The sequence below is a fragment of the Cetorhinus maximus genome, chromosome 10 (genome assembly GCF_964194155.1).
Source record: "Cetorhinus maximus chromosome 10, sCetMax3.hap1.1, whole genome shotgun sequence".
Taxonomy (NCBI): Eukaryota; Metazoa; Chordata; class Chondrichthyes; order Lamniformes; family Cetorhinidae; genus Cetorhinus; species Cetorhinus maximus.
Window position 1 is genome coordinate 30,007,903 of NC_135888.1, and position 24,808 is coordinate 30,032,710.

The window sequence follows — 24,808 nt, forward strand, 5'->3', positions numbered from 1 at the left end:
AACACTGGTTCACCTGTTACTTCAAAACCTGTTGGTTTTTAATAAAACGGGGATAGCTCCGTTTGAGGTAATTTACAGCGATGATTTGAATTGCAACATTCCTGTGAAAATAATTGGGAAGGGACAACATTTTACATGTAACATAAGAGGACTGCAGAGATCGCATCTCGGCCTTTTGAGGTTGGAGGGGCACGGGGCAGGAACCCTCTCGGGTGGTCTTTTAGGGCGAATGAAGTTTGAATGAGAGAGAGATTGTGCAGAAGTTGCATGCGACTGCGCTGGCGGCGAGCACGGTGAAGGTGTGCCCGCTGCTCTGTGTGCACGGTGCGTGTGCACGCCGGACACGCCTGTCTTTGTTGGGGTTGCTTTGTTCCTGTTGTAATTGACAGCGGGTTTCTCGGGCACATCTCCCGCCAGCAAGCTCGCTTCAGGCTTGAGTGCCCACTCCAGCGTTGGCAGCAGATGCCAGTGAGCATTTCCTGATTTTGTTCATCTTTTTGAAGAACAAGAAAAGAAGCGAAACCACCCCTCCCACCAGAGTAAAATGATTTGGAAATAAAGGTGGAGTGTTTTTGCTGATTGGCTTCCAGGAATCACATGGGTAGGTTTCTATAAGGGGCTGAGATTGGCAAATTTGGTTACTTTCAGCATCTGGAAATTGACAACTGCTTGTGTGTTGATCGCGGCTCCTGTTTTCAAAATATCTGAAAAGAGCAAAAAAAGAGAGAAGCGGATATATTTTTTAACAACTGTTCGCTTTCTGAAGCGATGGCTGATGCCCCAGTTGATGTGTGTTGAACCTGCTGGAAGTTATGGGGATGAGACCGAATATTTGCCTTGGTGTTGCCTAGATTTACGAGAAGACTTAAATTGCACATCGGACTGAGATAATCTCGCTCATTTTCTGCCTCATCCGATGTCCACCCGCAACCCACGAGTTAGGAAACCTCTGCGTTTGTGATGCGCCTTCCTTCTGTGTCTAATCTGAGGTGGGATTCTAACGTGTGGTTTACTTTTCTAGAATGGCTCGCTTCGGAGACGACGTGTCAGCTCGGTATGGAGGTGGAGGTCCTGGCGGCGGGGGAAGAGGTGCGGGCCGCCAGGGAGGTCCCCAGGCCGCCCAGAGAGGGATGTATGGCTCCAAGTCGATGGCCCAAAGAGCCCGGACTATGGCCCTTTACAACCCCATCCCCGTCCGTCAGAACTGTTTTACAGTCAACAGATCACTTTTTATATTTAGTGAGGACAATATCATACGAAAATACGCCAAAAGAATAACCGAGTGGCCATATCCTTTTATATATATATATATACATATATTAGTCAAGACATCCAGAGTAGGAAGGATGCAGAATGGCAGTGAGGTGCAGTCCTGCCAAAGGTTAATGCCACCGTTGCCTGGGCGTGTGTATGGATAGCTTGTGCCGGTGTGAATGCTTTATGCTGCGCCTCTCAAAGGAGGCTGTTTTTTTATTTATATGTAATCACAGTCCCTATTGATTCTATGTAAAAGCAGTAAGTCTCGTCCACAGACACACGCCGTCTCATCCATGGGTTATGTGATAGATACATATGTGCTTCTGCCCAGAACGATTGAAAGGAAATTAACCAATTCGTTATCAACTGTCCACCATCAATAGACTGGACCTTTTTAAATTCTACTGGCAGATACTAAAATCGATGTTTTTCGCAAGTGGACGCCTCAGTGATTTTTGCGTAAGACAGGAAAGCATTTCTTGCCGGTCGCTGTATGTTAAAGTGGCGCTAACAAAATACCTCAAAACATTTGCAACGACCTGCCCTGATCATCACAATATTTTAGTGCTCTGATCACACCCCGTTTGTTAACTAATGCAACGTAAACGAGCCCAGTATTTCCTTGCATTCGCGCCAAGAGCCGGTTTCCGAAAGAAAGAAACTCTGTTCTGTCACACAGGAGATCACCAGCAGTGTAGGGGTTTTTTTTTCCCCTCTCTCTCTGTTGAGAAAGTTGCTGGATTTGTGTGTATGTGTTGTTAGATATGCTGGAAAATGGTGCTCTGGCGGAGGGCGCTGCCGCGGGGGCGCTGTTCACTGATAGTTGCTGCTGTCCTAGGTGCTGAAATGCGCCCACGCCTCCACGCAGTCGGCGACCCGGCTGGAGATGGCGAAACCCAGGTTGTGGGGAGGCGGCGAAGGGAATCATCTGTTACGTAGGATGAACGCAGATCATTTATTTTGAGTGTGTGTATGTGTGTGAAAGGCTTTGTAGTGTATCTGGGTATACATATTATAGTGACCAGATTTTACCGATGCCTCTGGTTACGATTGGCCCCAAGACTGGCCAGTTACTTATAGAAAAAGGGTTAAAATGGAAGTTAAGCTTCTTGCTTTAACGGTGTGGACGACTTTTCCCTGGAAAATGTAGTTCGTCTACCAGGAGGTGCTGTCATCTCCAATGTCCCCAAACTTCAGCTCAACTAGTGATTTTTTTTTCACCCGGAGGCGAGCAGTTCTATTGGCCAGTTTGTAAATTTCCACAACTTCATTAAAGACCATCTCCTCTATTCAACTTCAGATCCTCATTGTAAGGGAAGGATACATGTAATGTCATCGGGTTATTCTGGAATGAAATATGTTGACTCTGAAGATGTCCACCTCCCCATTGCCCGAGATTACTGAACAGTACCAAACAATTACAAGTTTGAACCAAATTATATATTATCCCAAAGAGTGTGTTTTTACAAGTCGAAGCCAGAAACAGTCAGTATGATTATGAAAACTAATTTCCTTAACTGTATTTACTCCATTTGAATACATGATATTAGCGACCATTATTGCAAACTGCATTGTTTTAGCTTTGGAGCAACACCTTCCTGATGGAGATAAAACGCCCATGTCTGAGAGATTGGTGAGTATCTTTATGCTAGTTCCTTTTTTTTTCGCGACGCTTTGCCACGAAACTGCCGCTAAACACTCTCTCCTCTCAGAGAAGAAAGATAATTTACATAAACTTTGCCACACTTCCAATTCCTTCACAAATTCAAAGAATGATCTAGAATTGGGCAAAATGGCACAGAAACTGAATATTTGGCCCAACTGGTCCTATTGTTGTTTGTGATCCATACGAGTTTCCTCTTACCCTTCTTCCTCCAATTCTCTCCGCATAAGGACAGATTCTTGAAATATGTAAGAACATGTCCAGTTGTGGTTCTAAAAGGGAAAAGGGTGGAGCTTTTTCTGAGTTGTACAGGAAAATATAAAGAATGTGAAACTTAGCTTTTGTATCCAATTAAATAAAAGGAGGAAGATTTGGAGCACCACCTAAAATTTAGACACAAAAGGCGTTAAGACATCTTAAACAAAACATTCATAACTTGGGGAACTAGCAATAACACGAAGATACTCTTTCGAGTTATCAACAGTCACAGATTGCAACTCTTTTCGAGTACAATCACAGTTCTTGGTTTCCTGGAGTGGGACATGAACCCACAACCCTCTGATTCAAAGGCCAGGGTGCTATGAACTGAGCCACAGCTGACACCTCTAATAACATGAAGATAGTGAACTGGGCTGCAAAAGCAGAAAAAAACTACTTTCTTAATGTAATCAACAAGTGGGAAAAGTCTTTTTTTCCTGGGCTATACCCAGTTATGAAGCAATGTTAAATAGTTTCATTATGGAAAATACAAATCACTTGCAAATGACAAATAATAGCAAAATGGTTTCCTGTTGAAAATAGAGAATTGATACCTTGGTGTCATGTGCAAAGAATCCTACACTGGCTTTTAAAATCTCCGATTTGATTATACTGAGTGTTAGACCCCACTTTTAACATTGTTTTCAAATAAGCTCCATTTCTACATTGTCAATTAAAAGGTTGTTATTACTGCATGACTGTCGGCAATGTGATGTAGAAAACTATCCCACACAATAGGATCTAACCCGGCTCTCTCCCTGTGGCACATTAATCATTGAGACACATAATTGTGTTTTAATTAGGCAATAAAGAATGAGAAAGCACCAATTTGTTTTTTTATGGTTCTTGTCATGTGTTGGTGTTGATCAAGGTAAAACTAAGTGCTGGTAAGGTGCAGGTCAACCACAGTTCATATAAATGCAAATGTTTGATTTAATTATTGCCAGTATTTGTGATTTTTCATCACGTTAATTTGACAGAAACTAAAGATCTGTGCCGGAGACACATTTATTCAAGGGTTTTATATTTGTTCTGAACCAATCAAAATATCCTTCTGTCCATTAACTATAATCTAATTCATTCGTTAAAACACAAATTGCAGGTGAAGTATCATTTTCTTTTACACTGGTTAATCAATTTAGTAATCAACCTCTAACACTAGTGATTTTTTAAAAAAAAACTTACACTCCCTAATGACTCATTTAGTAAAAATGGTGTACAACTGAACCATTCCATCCATAAAGTTTCAGATTTAATCTCCAGTATGTGCTCTGTTAGTTAAATTCAATGGTGATAGCAGTGCCGCAATTAGCTTTGGTGTTCTTGGGTCAGAGTGGCAAGATCATCCAGAATTCCTGCTCCTAATTTTTATTCAGTCACATCTGCTGGAAAAAGCACATATATAGACATCAGGTAAGAACATAGTTGACCTTGGCATTCCCACAATCTAATACTTTATATTGTTTAGTGTCAGGCTCAACCATGAAGAATAGACATTTGGCCGAGGTACCACCTTGTGGAGCTATACTCCAGCAGGAATCAATGACATCAGTGAAAGAAGTAAAAAGGAGGAAAACCTGGTGTGAAATTATTTGCACAATTAACAAATCATTTGCACACTCAGGAACAAAGATATCAGGAGATTTATATTTTATAGCCACTATAAATGGGATGAGTAAAGACATCAGCTTGTCTAATTGTAAAAGTTCTTGATGAATGCTGCCTTGAGCAGCCACCACCATTCATACTGATTTATAAAATATGTGAAATTTGTTTTTTTTTAAACTTTGCCTAATTGGAGTCTATCAACCAGATCTATAGTCCCTCAACATACTGTTCTACACAACTGGGTGGACTCACCTCCATATACTGTAGTTCAATGAGAGCACAGCAAATGGCTTATTGATTACTTTTTCATAGTAAAAGCACAACAAGTACTAGGGGATTATAGCCAGATAAATTAAATAGAATGTGGCTTTTGTTATTGAAAAATAAAATACTGATTGTGCTGAATCCATCATGATGTTTTCAAAAGAATTGTCATTTTAACTTTGGAAGAAAGAGCTTGCACAGACTTTTGCACACCTGAAATTACTCATTAATTGGCTATTGTAAACAAGACTTCAAAAGAGAAGTGTAAGTTACAATTTCCATGTGCCATTTGGCATTACCAAGAGAACTAATAAGTTATTATTCATATTTAGTATTTCAAGGAGAAGGTATCACAGGATAAATGTTGTACTTCATCTATTCCTGTTACCTTACAGATTACAGTAACAAAATGAATTATTGAAGTCAAAACCTAGTTTATGGATTTGCTATTCCTAGATGATGAAGTGTTTGAAGAAGTATTTCCTTCAGTTTGTATTTTCTTATTGAGGACTAGTCACTTGCTAGTGAAAGACAATGATTGCCTCAGACTTGTACTTCTGGTAAAAGGTATATGGCAGGTTTGTGTCCATTGTTTGAAACAGTTAGTTAGAGGGGGACTTTTTGTAGCTGTTCAGAAAAGCCACTCTCATCTGACTCTGTCCTAGCAATTTTTCACTCCATGGCTCGGATCAGCAGCTGGATGGATAGAGAATGCTATGTGCCTTCATCCCCATCATACTGGCTGTAATGCTTAGCACTATCATACCATTCTGGCTTCTTCATAAAAATCAAGGTAATCGCTTTTTGAATAACAAAACACTCATTTTGGAAAATTACTATATATAAAATTCTAAGTACATCTCTGCTTCTTAAGAGATTCCTGGCAAGTGCACAGCAAAAACATATGTAATATCTTGTGACACATTTTACAAAGAGCAATTGACAATATCGTGCCATTTAGGAAAAAAAGGGTCCAGCTAAAAATCGACTTCCTTAAACCAGTACAGCATTCTTCAATTAATAGAGTTTGTGAAGCACCCTGAAAACATATCTGCATTTCAATTAAAAAAAATAATTCATTGCAGCAAGCACCAACTTATGAATAATTCACGATTTTACAATTTTCTTGTAAGCAGACCAGAGGGGGCATGATGGTTAAAACTAATCATCAGCAAGAACTGTAACAGCCCAGTTACACTTATCTTTTTACCACAAAAAGCAATGATGCTGGTCCAAACTTTAAGCACTGTCCCTGGAACAAATATTGAGATCATCACTTTATTAAACACCTGGAAACCTATTTATAATGAAACAAAAAACCACGGAATTTTGGAAATCTGAATTAAAAACAAAAAATGCTAGAAACTCTCAAACAGGCTAGGATATTTTCATCAAATTATCAACCTGAAACATTAAGTCTCTTTTTCTCTCCCAGTTGCAGCCTGACCTGTGGAGTATTTTCAGCATTGTCTGTTTTTGTTTACAATGAAATATGCCTTATAAAGCTGCAGTAGCCCATAATTATACATATTTTTAGCTCAGGACATCAAACTCTTTCATTCAACATATATTAAATTTGAAGTGTGACCTTTCTTTTTAGAAATAACTGTCTTCAACCTGAAATATTATTGTACCCTGTAACATGGTTCAAGCTCCTTTAGTTAATTAATTGTGCTGAAAGTAGTTCCAGATCTGTTCCTTCTAATCCCCATATATGAAACAATGAATGAAAAATGGAGATTAAAATCAAGTTATAAACAAAAATGATGCCTTCAATGATGTATTACATTAAGGGTATATTGGCAGTGCTAGTTTAGTGTAATTGCAAATCAGCTTTGGCTTTGGACTGATGCAAATCTTGTTGAGTATAAATCAGGCACTTAAAGCTTGACTTGACTTGAGAGATGCAAAGTGAGACTTGCTTCCCAGGGAGTCTGATGCTGCTTTGCTGTGATGACAGGGCAGGTCCTGACTCTGGATTCAGGTTACATTTGCCCAGTAACTGCAGTGGGGGTGCCGAGATACTGTGGCTGTGATGTAAATGCACCACTAAAATGGAATCATTTGTGGACATTGCAGCTTATAAATAATTTCTGGGGGTCGGCCCATTGGTGTAGTATTTTGATATGTAGGCATGTTAGCATATGAGTTAATGCCTGATATTTCATCACAAAAGGTGTTTCCTTTTTTTGGGTGGGCCACTGAGGGGATAAAGACATAGGTCAAGTATAACCCTACAAGGCAGATGGTGAAGTTAAAGGATTAGTCACCTGGGTCACCCTTGTGCACACACAACTGCTGACTGAATGAAGGCACTGTCAAAGAGTGACTATCAAATTTTCTGGCCAGCTTCTCAACTACGGAATGTTGTGTGACAATAGAAGAGAATAGAAGTGAATTAAAAAACCATGGAGAGGCAGATCAAATAAATATTAGTGAGAACATGTCACTATTGTAGGAAAATGAGAGCCTGGTTTTCAGTTTTGTTTATCAATATGTTACACTTTTTGAAACTGTAATTTCCTTCACATTTCTAATTTCTATTAAGAAATGCCCATTAGCTCTTAGATGCACTTGTTTAGCATAGTCTCTTTGTGATACTACAAGCATCCATTGGAATATTCTTAGTTAATTGCGTATTGAGGAAAAATTGTACATTTAAAAACTGATATAACACAAGCCCAACTAGAATGATATGCTGAGTGCTAATATATGCTGCTGGCTGAAATGGTCTCCAAACTTCTAAGTTTTCTTTAGTCTTTCCCTTTTCCCTGCTTCAATTTTCAACTCTTTGGTCCTGATGGTACTAATTCTTGCTGTGGTATAGCTGCCTCAACCTGGTTGCAATCCTTTGTATGTGAGCCTAGGCATTGCATTGGCAAGGTATTTCATTCTGGGATGACAACACTGCTAAACCTGTTTCTGTCTTCAGCCAACATTCCCACCTGTGCACGTTTCAGCAGTAGTCACTGGATAGTATTCAGAAGCTCGAACGTTGGCTGTTTTATCTCCTTGGTCATGGGGCACTAACAGTAATTGTGACACTCATATTTTTAGTCCAACTGAAAGCTAATTAAACAAAGATTGAAAATTGAATCTGATCAGTGAGACTCAGAGAGCCAAATCATTTGTGAGACAGACTGTAATAACTTTGAGCCTCCACTGCAAAGCAGGTACTGCATCTTCAGTGATTTATGTTAAAAGTCAGACTTATTAATTGCACAGTGCTGATTTCTATCATTGTCATCTGTAATATTGTTTCATGCATGACTCTAGGTGTATTGTTATTTAATGGTGACTATCGTTATGTGTAATTATTTTTATATTTAATTTGAATGCTGTTTTCCACATTTCACCTGTACAGTGAAACCAATTAGAGTTGGTAATTAGATGTAAACATATTCTAATAAACATCCCAAAGGAAGATCTCCTGTAAAAAATGCCAAATCTATTTCTTCCTGTTAGGTAAATAACTTGAAAAATTTGTCATTTTCTTGTCAGCAGGTTAGGATGACTTTCCTCATTGGTGTATATTACTCTTTCAGGATGACACTGAGCCTTATTTCATTGGAATATTTTGCTTTGAAGCTGGCATCAAAATTATTGCTCTTGGATTCGCTTTTCATAAAGGTTCTTACCTTCGAAATGGCTGGAATGTGATGGATTTTGTGGTGGTCCTCACAGGGTAAGTGGCTGAAAATCACACTGCCAGTGCATTTGTTTCATCTGAAAAGATTTCATATGTTTTCCAGGTGAAAGGTTGAAATATAAGGCATTTTGTAATTGTGAAGCTCAATATTATGCAAGGGATTTTGTTGTAGTCAGTACAACAGAATTCCATTATCTACACTCTTATTATCCACCATCCCAATTATCAACCAAGACATTTCATTGCACAGATTCTTTTGTTTGTATTTAATTCTCTTTTCTTGATGAATAAAACTAATATTCATCAGTAGGTGTTTTGCTAGCCTTCGCCTAAGTGCCTAAAACAATGCAGCATCATAAAATATGATACCAAGATTTGGATACTCTCAATTATGCACCAGTTTTTAATTATCTGCCATGGGGTCTCCTTCATATTAATGAATGATAAGGCAGGCTCTGCTGTGCACTCACCCACAGATGGCTAATGCAGCATACTTTTTCATTATGGTACAATAGCAAAAGTGAGCTTGTGTGGAAATCACTTTGACTTTCTGAACCTACTCTCAAACTTACTTCAAAAGAATGAGAAAATATGTAGTGATCTAGTTGCACATTACATTGGATATAAAGTTGAATTCCTGTTAATGCTTTGATAGTAGTCGTTCTCCTATGTTTTCCTTTCATGAAAGTGATCACGTTACATAAAAATCGAAGAATCATACAGAACGTTTTGCCTACCTTGAGGTGAATTGCAGGTTCATTTATATACTTAAAAGGTGATAGAAAAGAAGAAAATCATTTTTTTGCCTTCGTTGACTTTTGATAAGGTGTAGATTGCTTGACATTGTGTAACCCAGCCCTAAAACATTGACAGAATATAATTTAAGTTTGAAATAAAACAGAATACAGTACATGTAGAGAGAATTTGTTTAATGTTTTGGGCAGGGCACTTCAGAATTGAAAAACGAGGGACAAATGAGCACATTAAAATGGTCAGAAAAAGAGTAAGAGGGAGCAAGATATCCCAATCATAGAAAATTATTTTATTTTAAGTTTCAGATATTCAGTAGCTAGTTATACATTCACCATGCATTTAGTAATTCATTTACAGCTTATAAACTATAGTTTATCATTTACTGTTCCCAAGTTGAGGACCATTGTGCAATGTGCTTTAACTGCTGTGAATAATTTTGAAACACTTAAAAGTCTATTTGATTGTAAGTAAGTGCATTGATGAAACAAAAGACCATATTAAAATTTGTACATTGAAAATAAATTTGGCAGGAGATTTGAAAATCATTGTTGAACTGACACTTATAGTAGCCCTCTGTGAAAACCAGGCTATCACAGTTTCAAACCATTGTGAACTACTATAATGAAGCTTCCCTTCAGATAATCAATAATTATCTTGCAAAGTTATTATTTCAGATGCTATCTTATACAGAACATTTAGAACTGACCTATTATAATGGGTGCTGCACTTTTCAGACTTCATAGTTCTGGTTGTGGTTCAGTGGGAGTGTCCCAGTGAATGCTCGATTCATTAGATACCTGCATCCACACTTAAAAGAACTCTTCCACGTGACGTGTTATTTAATGGCAGTTTGAGTACGTTTTTAATATATAGGTTTAGGTTGTTCATGAAGAACTGTGCTTAAAACCTAGCTGGACATATTCATAACTATTGGGTTTTGAGCAGAGAGTCCTGTCATTGATGATTGGAGTTTTATCTCTAAAACAATGGCCTGAATTTTATGGCCCCTCCTGCCCTTCGAACTGAATGCTGCATCTGCTGGGGGCGGGGGTGGAGGTGGGTGGAGACATGCCGTGGTGGGGCTGTAAAATCCTGGCCAAAGATCAGATATTGGCCCAGATTTATGTGTACTAATGGGGGGTGGTAATATATATTGTGGACATTGAGTAACTAGCATTTTTTTTGTTCATGATGACATACATTACACACAAATTTGAAAAATAAATGCTGCTATTCAGCCCTGTCAGTGTTCAGAAGCTTGGTGACTTGGGCTGCTGCTGATTTTCAGAAATCCTTGACAACCTGCTCTCATGGTCTACATTCGACTTGAAAATGGGCAGTTGCGACCAAATGCTTCTGAATATTTAGTCTACATTCTTTTTTATGAATTAGACTGAACATTTCGATTGCTCTCACAAGTCTTATTCCAAACAATAAATGGATCATGCTTGTAATCTTGTGATTTTAGAATGGGCTGCTTCTATGTGAGACATGGTTCAATGAAACATATTACTTTTATTATTTTTAAAAAGGAGTATTCTAATCCATGAGGCCAATATAGAACACACAGAATCTGTTGAGGGTGGGTATCCATAGAATTGTTTTTACATTGTTTATCTTGGCTGTTCATCTCAGATTTTAAGCAAGGCTTGATTTTCCAGAGGAAGAGATAAATGTATTTTTGCTTTGAGTTGTATTAAAACGCACAAATTATGTGTGATGCTCTGCAGTGAACAATAAATAAGTACACCCTGCAAATGCATTAATGGGAATAAAGAAACCCTCAGCAAATGATGCATGATGTGGTTCTGACAGACACCTCATTCAGACCGGGTGAATCTATTGAACTGTTTCTTCCTCCCGCCCTCAAATCCATTGTTGACAGAAGGCAGCAGTACTGATTCATTTTAGTGCACTCATTGGTCAAACAGATTTTTTTGAATGCAAGTGTTTAAAGCACTGCTACTGGAAAATAAAAAGTGTTTATCACGGAGGCAGGTGCCCAATTAGCTGTGTGAAATGCTTTTATCCAATCAGACACCAGCAAGATTGACAGAATCTTTCAGGAATAACTTTGTATTCTGGCTACTGGTGACAGACACATAATCTAACGAGATCCGGTACGAGAATGTGCTGATTGGGAAAGTAAATTTAGTATTTGGCCCTTGATAAAGATCGATATCTCATTGAATGACTAGAAAATCTAATAGACCAAGGCTAAGGGCTTGGTTTGCTGCTGAAAGAAATATCCTTCCACATCCAGTAACTTAATATTATGTTTGAATTGTTCATTTTAAATCCACCCCAAAAAGACCAAAAATTTATGCTGTCATTTTGCCTATTTGTTATGAATCATAAGCTGCTTGTATCTTTTGTTTTCATTTTAAACACCATTTAGCAAAGTCAGTCACTTTTTCTGTAGAATCTAAAGCTGTAGTCTGGAAATGGAAGAATGGAAAAGTTCCCCTCCTTCTTACCCATCATATTCCAAGAGTCACTAGTTAGCTTCAAACAAAGTCACTTGCTCGCTCTTTAGGATTCTTTTTGAAATATGCAGGGCTGCACTGCATTGCTCTGTGTAACAGTGCACTTGCAAACAAACTGTTTTGACAGCAACTTAAATATGTGGGAGATTTTATTTTGCCAGCTTGCTACCAGACATAAGCATTTGCTCTGACTGAAACCCTACTTTTGTTCGCATCAGTTAATCTGACGATTTGCTGTCATGTTTCCCATTTGGACCCCTGCAAATTTGGTGACAAAGCACCTGACTTCATGTTGACCTGGATTTTGATGTTGAAGGCCTGATCTCAATTACACTTGAAAGGACATTTCTTCATGCAGACGGACTGCATCAAGGTGGTACTTTAGCTTGCTGTCAATAGTATGAATGACATTAGTGAGGGGGTTGGTCAGGTGGAAGCAATGAGTCTGCTGTGATTTTCCTGCAGGTTTTTAGATGAATATTTTGATTGCATATCTGTAGCCATGGACTTTATTTTTAACATTGCAATAAAATGTTGTGCTTGTGTTTGTGAGGCACTTGCTTCCTTGCTCATACACAAAGAATGGCTGAAGTCCTGGAGGGCTGCTGTGAGATACTTGTGGAACTGTACTTGAGGAGGAAAGGAGAGAAACTTCTGTTAGGGAGAGGAAATGATTTACAACTCCCTAAACTTGCTTCACCCTTAATGGAGGCAGGTTGATTTGAATCCAGGACCCAGGGGAGCTTAATAATAAGAAATTTATGGAAAGTTAAGATTCTATTTATGTGTTTCTTTATGCCAAGCACCAAAAAACAGAATAATGCTGTTTTCCACCTTATTCTCGATAAACTAAACTCCCATTATTTCAGGGGGCTGTCCATTTCCTGTTTTTCAGGTCTATATTTTAAATATGCTATTAGGGAGCCAGGTATTGTGGTGGTACAGTGCATTGGACCATCATTAATTGATAAGATGTGGGTTCTCATCCATAATCTACTGTCAGTAAATCGTATATTTTGGTTGGACCAGCAGGAGAGGTGTGATGTGTGAGTTGAATGATAAGCTACTGGAAAGGAAGAAAATTCAGCAGAAAATTCAGCCTAGAATTGTTTTCCACTTTTTTTTTTAAAGAATCATTGTGCATGGTAGAAGCCATTAAATCATTCATCTCTATACTCAGGTACTCAAGGCTGCACAATTTTGGGAGTTAAAAATGTTAATGGAAAAAAGGTGCAACAGTTAAAAGCTACTAGACACATTTCATGACTAAAAATAACTATTGAAAGAATGTTTTCATTTTTGGAATTCATTCATATGTCTCCCCTTCAAATACGGGTTTCAGGTCCTTTGTGTCTGTTTAATTGACTTTCACCTGGATATGATCCTATTGTACATCTTTAATAAGAGTACTTCAAAGGACCATAAATGATACCTTTTGTCATATTTGTGAAGTTTCCTGGTGGATAAGGATACAGGTCTTAGGTCACTCTTACTTGTGAAATCTGTCGAGAACCATTGCATTATATTCAGGAGCAGCGTCAACATCTACATATTGGTGTCAATGTGGGCTCAACCAAGAACCAGATTGCTTTTAAAGACAATTATTAACATAGCATAGTGTCTAGGAGATACCAGCATTCCTAGCCAAATATAGAAGGCAATATTGTGTGCTAAACTAATGATGTGCAGTCAATTATCTAGGAACCATGCGTGGATATATTATTGATTATTGAAAAGCTTAAACTCACTGCCACCAATAGCATAGTGTAGTGATTAGGAATCCAATATTGCGAAGCTTGTATGATAGGTAGCCTCTCATAGAATAACTGACGGTAAAAATTAACCAAGTTAGAAGCCGAATCCAGGAACATTATGATGGAGATACTGTAACTGAAAGCTTCACATATTTATTCCAACCTGAATTAGATGCACCTGTTTAGCATTGGGTTTCACAAAAGCCTTGGGAAGTGTGTGATTTTACTTTCAATTAATTTGGAAGAAATTAGTTCACACTGTTTGTACTGTGCTGTTTAATGTGAAACAACAGCAAATTAGTTGTAGATACAAATATATACCCCCAACCCAATTTCTTTACTTCCCCAAGCCTAGACATACGCAGGGCAATTTTAGCACCTTCACCTCTGCCTTATTTGAGGTCAGCTCCCTTGGTATTTCAGGCCATTGTAGCTCAGGGTCGTTACTAAAGCCAGTGCATTTACAAACTAAGCTACCCATTGAGAGACTGCCGATATTTATACTCTAAAAGAGATCAGCTGAATTGGGATCGGTTCTGTTTTTATGATTTTGGAAAGCCTTTCTAAAGGTAATCAAAAAGGAAAGTGCTGGAAATACTCAGGAGGTCCAGCATCTTTGGGGAGAGAAACAGTTAACGTTTCTGGCCGGTGACCTTTCTTCAGACCTGATGAAAGGGCCCAGAACTGAAACATTGGGCTGCATTTCTGCATTTCACGGGCCCTGCCCCAGAAGGAAAGTTGGCTGGCAGCCGACATGCTGGGAAGAAGCCCGCCTGGCAGCCCTAACACGCTGGGGACAGGCTAAACTAGCTGAGTGGGATTTCCGTTCCTCAGTAGGAAGGAGTCCCACCCTCGAGAGCTGCCAGCCAATCAACCTGATTGGCTGGCAGCTCTAGCAGTTGCAGCAATGTGAGAGCTCAGTAATGGGCGGACTGCAGAAAGAGCACGAAGAAGAACAATAGCGGCTGGAGATAGGCTAGGCATGGCTTTTAGGGTGGGGAGGGATCCAAGAGCCCAGGGAGGGGGCAGAGAAGGTGGGGGGCTGGGTTTTGGAGGGCAGGCGGTGAGGAAGGAGGGGGATAATCCCTGAGGCACACAGAGCACCCTCCCAAATGAGATGCCCTCCCCTTCCCCTTATTTCCTGCCCCTTTTCATCTGGACCAGAAAAAAACGACCTGCCCACTCTCCTCCCACCTGGCCACACCAACCATTTTATGGTGTGGGCAGCATATTATCCTGGCCAATAGGATCCCTAACAAGCCTAAAAGACCTTTAATTTCTCATTTAAACATGGTGGGCGGGCTGCCAATATTATGGGGGGGTGGGCGCGAAGGCTGTGGACTAGCCACCCGACATATTTTACATGCTTCCCTGCTGAAAACATGCCCGGCAAGGACCATCAAACCCAGCCAATTAATTCTGTTTCTCTCTTCCCCCCAATGTTGCCAGAACAACTGAGTATTTTCAGCATTTTGTGTTTTTGTTTTAGATTCGCAGAATCCACAGTAATTTGTTGTTGATTTTTTAAAAGTGATTGTTTCAAATGTGGTAATTGATGGTCACAGATGATTTAAAGATAGTCACGTGGATTGGAGTTAGTTTTTAGCCTTTTCCAACAATGCATGTCTTTTTTATTTTCTGTTGTGTAGTCAATCTATGACTCATAACAGATGATTCCTTTTGAATGATTGGCTTTGTGTGTCATTACATATTTTTCTAAATACCTCTTTAGTTATCTCCAGCTGGTAGCCTGTTCCCTCTGGCCTCTCATCCTTGTGCCGTTCCTCATGAGAGTCTAGACAGTGAGCACTGAGGCTGTTGCAGCTGAGCCTGACCTGTTGTTCACTCAGTGTGCATTACCATAAGAACATAATAAATAGGAGCATGAGTAAATGGTATGGCCTCTCTAAGCTGCTCCGCTGACCTTCCACCTCAACTCCACTTTCCCACTCTCTCCCCATATCCCTTGATTCCCTTAGAGACCAAATAGCTGACTATCTCAGACTTGAATGTCCTCAGCGATGGAGCACCCATGACCCTCAGGAGCAGAGAATTCCAAAGATTCAGAACCTTTATCTCTATCCGAAATGATCGACCTTATCCTGTGTCCTGTTGTTCTAGATTCCTTAACAAGGGGAAACAAGCTCTGTGTCTGTCCTGTCAGCCCCTTCAGAATCTTGTATGTTTCATTGAGATCACCTCTCATTCTTCTAAACTTCAGAGAGTTTAGGCCCAATTTACTCACGCTATCACCATAGGATAGCTCGCTCATCCTAGGCACCAATCTAGTGAACCATCTCTGCACCATCTTCAAGGTAAGTATATCCTTCCTTAGATATAGAGACCAACACTGTGCACAGCACCTCAGGTGTGGTTTCACCCAAGCTTATACAATTACAGCAAGACTCCCTTATTCTTATACTCCAGTCCCCTTGCAATAAAGGCTAGCATGCAATTTGCCTTCCTAATTGTTTGCTATACCTGCATGCTAACTTTTTGTGATCCTTGTATGAGTACGCCCAAGTCACTCTGAACATTAAAGTTCAAAAGTTTCACACCTTTTAAAAAAAATTTTGCTTTTCTATTCTTCCTACCAAAGTGAATCACCTCACATTTACCCACATTATACTCCATCTGCCATCATGTTGGCCACTTACTTAACTTGTTGATTTTCTTCGCAGCCTCTTTATGTCCTTCCACCTAGCTTTGTATTATCAGCAAACTTGGGTACGTTACCCTTTGTCCAAGTGAATAGTGTAGGTTGCAAATAGCTGAGGCCCTAGCACTGATTCTTGCAGCACTCCACATGTTAAAACCTGTCAACTTGAAATTGCTCTGATTATTCTTTCTTGCTGCTTTCTGTCTGTTAACCAATCCTCCATCCATGTGAATATATAACCTCCAGCTCCATCTTGTGTATTAACCTTCTGTGTGGCACCTTATTAAATGCCTTTTGGAAATCAAAGTATACTACATCTACTGGCTCCTCTTTATCTACCCTAGTAGTTGTATCCTTGAAAAAAACTCTAAAATTTGTAAAGGTACTTTCCCTTTCCAAAAACTATATAACTGTCTAATCATACTATGATTTTCCAGGTGCATTGTTAATATTTAAGATAAGGCTTCATAAATAGACGTATTGCATACAAAAGCGGATGTTATGTTGAACCTTTATAAAGCTGTGTTTAGACTACAATTAGAGTATTGTCCTCAGTTCTGGTCTTCAGACTTTAGGAAGGTTTTGAGAGTCCTTGAGTGTGCAGGGGAGATTTACCAGAATGGCTCAGGGTGAAGGATTTTAGCTACCTGAGGTTGGGTTGGAGAAGCTGGGGTTGTTCTCCTTGGAGCAAAAGCGATTGAGGGGGATTTGATAGAGGCACACAGATTATGACAAGTTTAGATAAGGTAGACAAAGAAAAGCTGTTCCCATTTACTGATGGTGCTCAGACTAGGGGAAAGAGATTTCAGGTTTGTGGCAAAAGATGCAGGGAGAATATCTGGAAGAACTTTTTTATTCAGTGAGTCACTTGCCTGCTCCTGCCGAGCCTGCCCGCCATATGAAAAATTCTGCCCAGTGTTACATTTGCTAATATTCAACCCACTCGGACCGTACTAGAATCCTGGAGATTATGGAAAATCAAAACCAGTGCATCCACTATCTCTGCAGTGACCTCTTTTATAACCCTAGAATGTAGGTCATCAGGTCCTGGGGATTTGTGGACTTTTAGCCCTTTGTGTTTCTTGAATACAATTTTTCTGCTCTGCAGGGGCTGCTGAATAGTAATTGGGAATAATAGCAAGTGTAGTTGCCTTTTTCACCCCTCCCCTGCCCTCCAACCACATGCCTCATTTATCGCCGTTCTAGCCCAGGGATGGTGACACTAATTGTAGTGTCCTACTTCTGCCTCATTTAAGATTAGGTTAAGAAGCCAGGCATTGGACCATGGGCCCCTCTGATTCACAAGGCACAATGCAGCATATTTGCACAATGACAAAGGTTTATTGTGTCACAAAAAGTAGGATTGCTTGATCATCTTTGAAAATAAATACAACACATATTTGCAAGGCACTTTTTCCCTTGTTACGTTTGTGATGAATAACTGGCTTTGTTCCAAGCTGAGCTGAACATATGGATGCTAGGATCATGTACAGGTGTACCAGTACAATAGATGTCCACTGCCCAGAGCTCCAGAATTACAACAGAGTAACCTGGATGATCTGTTGTAGACCCACATGGTACAATTGGGACAAAATGCAGGCAGAAAAAGCAATTTTGTTGTAGGTTGGACTGGAGAATGGGAAGTAATATTGGCTGGTATTTAGTTCCCTTAAATCCTGCCCAATTTAATTCTTTGATTAATAGAACGTCTTGCAATAATTTATTTATTTATTTATTCATTCATGACATGTAGGTGTCACTGGCAAGACCAGCATTTAATGCTGATTCCTAATTGCCCTTAGAAAGGTATGGGTATTGAACCACTTTCTTGAACCGCCCTAGTCCATGTGATGAAGGTTATCCTGCAGTGTTGTTAGGCAGGGAGTTTGGGTATCTTGATCCAGTGACAATGGTGGAATAGCAATATATTTCTAAGTCAGCATGGTTGTGATTTGGAGGGGATCTTAGATGTTGACATGATGTTCCCATGCACCTGTTGCTCTTCTCCTTCTAAGTGCCAGAGATTGGGCATTTGTGTGTTGCTGCCGCAGAAGCCTTGGCGAATTGTTGCATTTCATCTTGTAGATGATAGACACTGCAGCCATGCTGCACCGGTGCTGGATGGGGTGATGATCAAAGGGGCTGCTTTATTTTGGATGGTGTCGAATGTCTTGAGTGTTGTTGGAGCTACACTCATCCAGGCAAGTGGAGCATATTCCATCACAATCCTGACTTGTGCTCTGTGGATGGTGGACAGGCTTTAAGGAGTCAGGAGGTGAGTCACTTGCCTTAGAATCCACAGCCTCTGACCTGCTCTGGTCATCGCAATATTTATGTCGCTGGTGCAGTTAGGTTTCTGGTTAATGGTGATCTCCAGGATGTTGATGGCGGACGATTTGAAGATGGTAATGCCATTGAACATCAAGGGAAGGTAGTTGCTCTTTCACATTGGAGATTGCCATTAGCTGCACTTGTGTGATGTGAATGCTACATGCCACATGACAACTCAAGCCAGAATGTTGTCTGGGTCTTGCTGCATGTGGGCATGGACTGCGTCAGCGAATATCCGCACTTCTGACCTTATGATAGAGGGAAGGCCATTGATGAAGCAGCTAAGCTTGTATTAGACCTTGGTTAGATTACACTTCTACTGTGTATGTTCCTGGTTGTCATATTGTTAAAAAGATATAAAGGCACTGGAGAGGATGCAAAAAAGATTTTCAAGAATGATACCAGAACTGAAAGGTTATACCTATCAGGAAAGAATGAACAGGCTGTGTCTCTTTTCTCTTGAAAAGAGAAGGCCAAGAGTGGACCTAAAAGAGGCCTTTAAAGTAATGAAACATTTTGTTAGAGTAGACGCAGGAAAAGTGTTTACACTTGAAGCAAAGCAAAACTAGAAGCCACCAGGATAAGCTAGTCACCAAGAAATCATATGCACGTACATATGACCATACGAATTAGGAGCAGTGATCGGCCATTCAGCCCCTCTAGTCTGCTCCACCATTTGATAAATTCATGGCTGATCTGATGGTGGCCTCTAATTTCCTGTCTAACCCCTATACCCTTTGATTCTGCTGTTAGTTAAGAATCTATCTCACGCAGCCTTAAAAACGTTCAATGACCCTGTCTCCACTGCTCTCTAAGGAAGAGAATTCCACAGACTAATGACCCTCAGAGAAAATAATTCTCCTCACCTGCATCTTAAATGTGAGAGCCCCTTATTTTTAATCTGTGCCCCCTAGTTCTGGCCTCTCCGACAAGGGGAAACATCCTTTCAGCATCCACCCTGCAAAGTTCCCTCAGGATCTTATATTTCAAACCTCTCATTCTTCTAGAATCCAATGGATGCAGGCCCAACCTGTCCAACCTTTCCTCATAAGACAACTCCTTCATCCCAGGTATCAGTCAAGTAAACCTTCTTGCTTCTAATGCAATTATATCATTCCTTAAATAAAGATATCAAAACTATACACAGTACTCCAGATGTGGTCTCACTAATGCCTTGTACGACTATAGCAAAACTTCCCTGTCTTTACATTCCATTCCCCTTGCAATAAACAATAACATTCCATTTGCCTACTAATCACTTGCTGTACCTGCATACTAACTTTTTGTGATTCTTGTACCAGGACACTCAGATCCCTCTACTGCAACCTCTCAACATTTAAATAATATGCTGCTTTCTATTCTTTCTGACAAAGTGGACTAGTTCACATTTTCCCACATTATACTCCATCTGCCAAATTTTCGCCCACTCACTTAACCGATCTATGTCCCCTTGCAGACTCCTTATGTCCTCTTCACAACTTACTGTCCTATCTATCTTTGTATCATCAGCAAATTTAGCAATCACACATTCTGTTCCTTCCTACAAGTCATTGATATAGACTGTAAATAGTTGAGACCCCCAGCACTGATCCCTATGGCACTCTACTCATTACACCTTGCCAACCTGAAACTGACCCATTTATCCCTACTCTCTGTTTCCTGTTAGCTAACCAATCCTCTAGCTATGCTATTATGTTACCCCCATCATGAGCTCTTATTTTGTGAAGTAATCTTTAATGTGGCCTTGTCAGATGCCTTCTGGAAATCCAAGTACACCACATCTATGTGTTCCCCTTTATCCACGTTGCTTGTTACTTTCTCAAAGAACTCCCTTTCACAAGACTATGTTGACTCTACCTGATTGCATTGAGTTTTTCTAAGTGCCCTGCTATAACCTCCTTAATAGCAGATTCTATCATTTTCCCTATGACTGATGTTAGGCTAATTGGCCTGTAGTTTCCTGTTTTCTGTCCACCCCTCCTTTTTTGAGTAGAGGAGAGGAGTTACATTTGCTATTTTCCAATCTGATGGGACCTTTCCAGAATATAGGTAATTTTGAAAATTAAAACCAATGCATCTACTATCTCAGCACCTACTTCTTTTAAATCAAGTAGAGAATTCATAGAAACTTCTTTAACCGGAGAGTGGTGAGAATGTGGAATTCCCTACCTACCACAGGAGTGGTTGAAGCGAATGGTATAAATGTATTTAAGGGGAGACTAGTAAGTATATTTGGAAGAAGGGAACGGAATGTTATGCTAGTAGAGTTAGGTAAAAATAAAACAAGAGGAGGCTTAAGTGGAGCATACATGCTGGCATGGAATGGTTGGGCCGAGTGGCCTGTTTCTGTTCTGTATATTCTATTTAATTCTATGCAAGATGACTGGGTCTAGGGCACCATCCTGATGAATTCCTGTAAAGATGTTAGAGATAATTGGCTTGCAACAATCACAAATATTTTCCTTTGTGTTTGTTGGATAGTATTCCATCTGATCCCCATTGACTTTAAACCTACTAGGATTCCTTGGTGCTACTCTTGGTCAAATGCTACCTTGATGTCAAGGGCATTCACTCTCACCTCATTCCCGGAATTCAGATCTTTTGTCCATATTTGGGCCAAGACTGTAAAGACAGTCTGGAACAAAAGCGAAACTGAGCATTGGTAATTAGGTTATTGGTAAGTTCAGCTTGATTGCACTGTCTACTATACCTTTCATCATTTTGCTGATGTTTGTGAGCAGTCTAATGGGATGGAAATTAGATTTGATTCATCCTGGATTTTGTGGAAATTTCCCATTTAGTCAGATAGGTGCCATTGTACTGGAAGAGTTTATTTAAAGGTGCAGTCAGTTATGGAGTGCAAGTCTTTGGCAAGCCTCTGCTGTATCCAATGTGCTCAGCTGTTTCTTAATAGCAAATGAACTGAATTGAATTGAATGAAGACGGGTAGATGTCATGGTGGGGATCTTAGGAGGAGGCCGAGATGGATCATTCATTCAGCACTTCTGGGTGAAGATGGTTTGTCTTTTGTACCAGCATGCTGGTTTCTGTCATTGTTCATGGACTTCCTGTGTAATTGTCCACCACCATTCTCGATTGTAGGTGGCAGGACTGCAGTGTTTTTATCGGCTTCATTGGTTGTGGGATCACTTAGTTCTGCTGCTGCTTCTTTAGCCTATTTTGTAGCTTCGCAAAGTTGATATGCTCTTTTACATTTCTCATTGAACCAGCGTAGGTCACCTTGTTTGATGGTAATGAGTGGGGGATATGCCAGTGCATGAGGTTATAGATTGTTGTAGAATACATTTCTGCAATTGTCTGACTCCCAGTTTTGAGCTGCCAGATCTGTACTGCTACACAACACCATGAAGACTATCCTCTGTTTGAAGGCAGGAGTCACAAGGTCTGCCCTGCAAGTGGGGCACAGATGGTGAAGGAGGAGTTCAAGACATTGATTATATCAGGCTGTCGCTTGACAGCTCTTGCAATTTTGGCACAAGTCCCTGGATATTAGTGAGAAGGACTTTTCAGTGACTTACTTTGTCCAAATCAAATGCCTAGGTCTGTGCCAATCTAGTTTAGTTCTTATTCTTTTTTGTGGCAGTTTGACAATACTGTTTGGTCATTTCAGAAAGCAGTTAAAGAGTCAACCATTGCCATGGGTTTGGAGTTCAGGGAAGGGCAGCAGGTTTACTTCCCTGAAGGGCATAAACCAGTTGGATTTTTATAACAATCCAATAGCTTCATGGTTGTCATTACTGATACTAGCAGAGCAACTCAAATAATTGAATTCGAATTCACAAACTGCACCGGGTGGGATTTGAACCTTGCATCTCTAGATCCTGGCCTTTGAATTACTAGTCCCATCACATAACTGCTCTGCTACTGAATCTACCTTCATTAAACTTGCAGTGAGCTGATATCTTTGCAGAAATGGGCCTGGTTTCTTTTTCTATGCATAATAAACTGTACTTGTATGTCTTTCAATTTGAATAGTGAAATAAACTGGTCTTTTAGAAGAACTTTTCTTGAAAATTAAGAATAATTTATTAGTGATTCTAAAACCCTGTGGAGACAAAAGTTGTTTAAACTGCTTTTGAATTATTTGCAAACTGCAGAGTGAGAACAGGCATCTACATTCAATGCTATGCTTCTAAGGCAATTTTCAGAGATTGCCACACCCTTTCATTTACAAAAGATAATTTGGTGTCAAGGATTATCAACATTATAATATCTTTCATTGAAAAGGGTTTCAGTATAATGTGTCGCACTCAAGATACCTTGGCCCTCAAGTTAATCAGATATTCCAGATTTTTGTTACCAGCCCAGTCCCTGACCAATAAACGTGTGTTTCAGTAATGACAGATGAAAGAGCCTCGTACTTGACTACCACCTATTTAATTTCCAGCCTGCGGTAATCTGATGTGTAATATACCTTTAAGAAGATTGTTATTACGGAAGATCGCATGATCTTAGTATCCAATAGCAGAGTAGCATGGGCTACCTCTGTAGTTGGTAGTCTGTAGTCAGTAGTCGTTGGAGATAGAGTTTAAAGTGTAAGCACATATTTAGTTGCTGCTGAGTACCTCTGTAAATAAACACAGAGTTTCTACCTATGAAGTGTTTGCTACTCAACTCTATCATTAGTACCAAATCGACCACCATTTACAGCAAGTGTGTGAACAGTATCCAACAAATGGGATCCAACACAGCCTTATCTTTTGTAATAACCACATGCATTCCCTAAAAACATTAATAGAAAATCTAAACTCTATTCAGAATTGTGTCATAGTATAATTATGAAATAAAGAAAGACAAATTGAATATTTAGCTGTTAATGTTGTAAGAATTTGTTCAAAAAATGGAAAAAGCAGTGAGCTTTGAATCAAATAAAATTGCATCAAGAGAAAATGAAAACGCTCTCGAATTGCAGCATATAATTGCATTTTCAATGAGGTTTGAATGAACTTGCCACAAAACAATGCCGACCATATCTGCCACTTTGCAGCAGTTCCAATAAGTTGCATATATAACAAAGAAGTTAGTTGAAAAAAAAATTGGTGGAGAATTGAAAGAAAAGATCACTGAAAGAAAAAAAATGTTGTCTTGCTTCAGTTGATAGCAATTTTGTCTGAGGCAGAGGGTTGCAAATTCTAACCTTATTATCTGACTGAAGCACACAACCTCAGCTGACATTCCAGTGAGAATGTCTGTCCTTCACATGAGTTGTTAAACCAAGGCCCAGTCTATTCCAGCAGTTCAGATGGATACTGAAGATCCCATGGCAGTTTGGAATAAGCTCAGGGATGTTGACTTGTCCACATGGAATATGTTCTTCCCTCAACCAAAACTAACAAAAATGCACATGGATAATCTGTTTATTCATTACATTCCATTGGTGTTTGTAGGAACTTGCTGTGCATAAAATAGTTGTTATATCGGGCATAGTTTTAACTTTTAGCGGCAAGTAAAAATTCACCGCAGTGAATTGGCTGCCTGATTTACAACCTCCGCCTGGTTTACACCCTACGGAGAGCAGTGGAAACTGGGTCATTGAGTTTATTCAAGGCTGAGTCAGATTGTTATTTGATAAACAAGGGAGTCAAGGGTTATGAAGGGCAGATAGAAAAGTGGAGTTAAGACCACAGCCAGATCAGCTATATGAACAAATAAAATTAGGAGCAGGAGCAGGCCATTTCATCCCTTGAGCCTGCTCCACCATTCAATAAGATCATGGCTGATCTGATTGTGGCCTCAGCGCCACTTTCCTGCCTACCCCTGATTCCCTATTATTCCCTTGTTGGTCAAGAATCTATCTACCTCTGCCATAAAAATATACAATGCACCTGCCTCTATTGCTGTCTGTGGAAGAGTGTTCCACAGACTCACCACCCTCTGAGAAAAAAAGTTTATCCTCATCTCCGTCTTAAATTGGAAACTCCTTATTTTTAAACTGTGTCCCCTAGTTCTAGTCTCTCCCACAAGGAGAAACATGCTGTCAGCATCCACCCTGTCAAGTCCCCTCAGGATCCTATATGTTTCAATAAGATCACCTCTCAGTCTTTTAAACTCCAATGATACAGGCCCAACATGTCCAACCTTTCCTCATAAGGTAATCCCCTCATC

The 24,808-nt window shown here is 39.8% G+C and overlaps 1 protein-coding gene across 1 annotated transcript in view; it reads left to right on the forward strand.

Moving 5' to 3' along the window:
• cacna1ba (calcium channel, voltage-dependent, N type, alpha 1B subunit, a) overlaps positions 1 to 24,808 on the forward strand; it is a 721,116-nt gene that overhangs the window by 52,266 nt on the left and 644,042 nt on the right. The window contains exons 3-5 of the mRNA XM_078550316.1: positions 1,022 to 1,288; positions 2,785 to 2,890; positions 8,596 to 8,735. Coding sequence (XP_078406442.1) covers positions 1,022 to 1,288; positions 2,785 to 2,890; positions 8,596 to 8,735 — 513 coding nt within the window. The remainder of the gene's footprint in view (positions 1 to 1,021; positions 1,289 to 2,784; positions 2,891 to 8,595; positions 8,736 to 24,808) is intronic.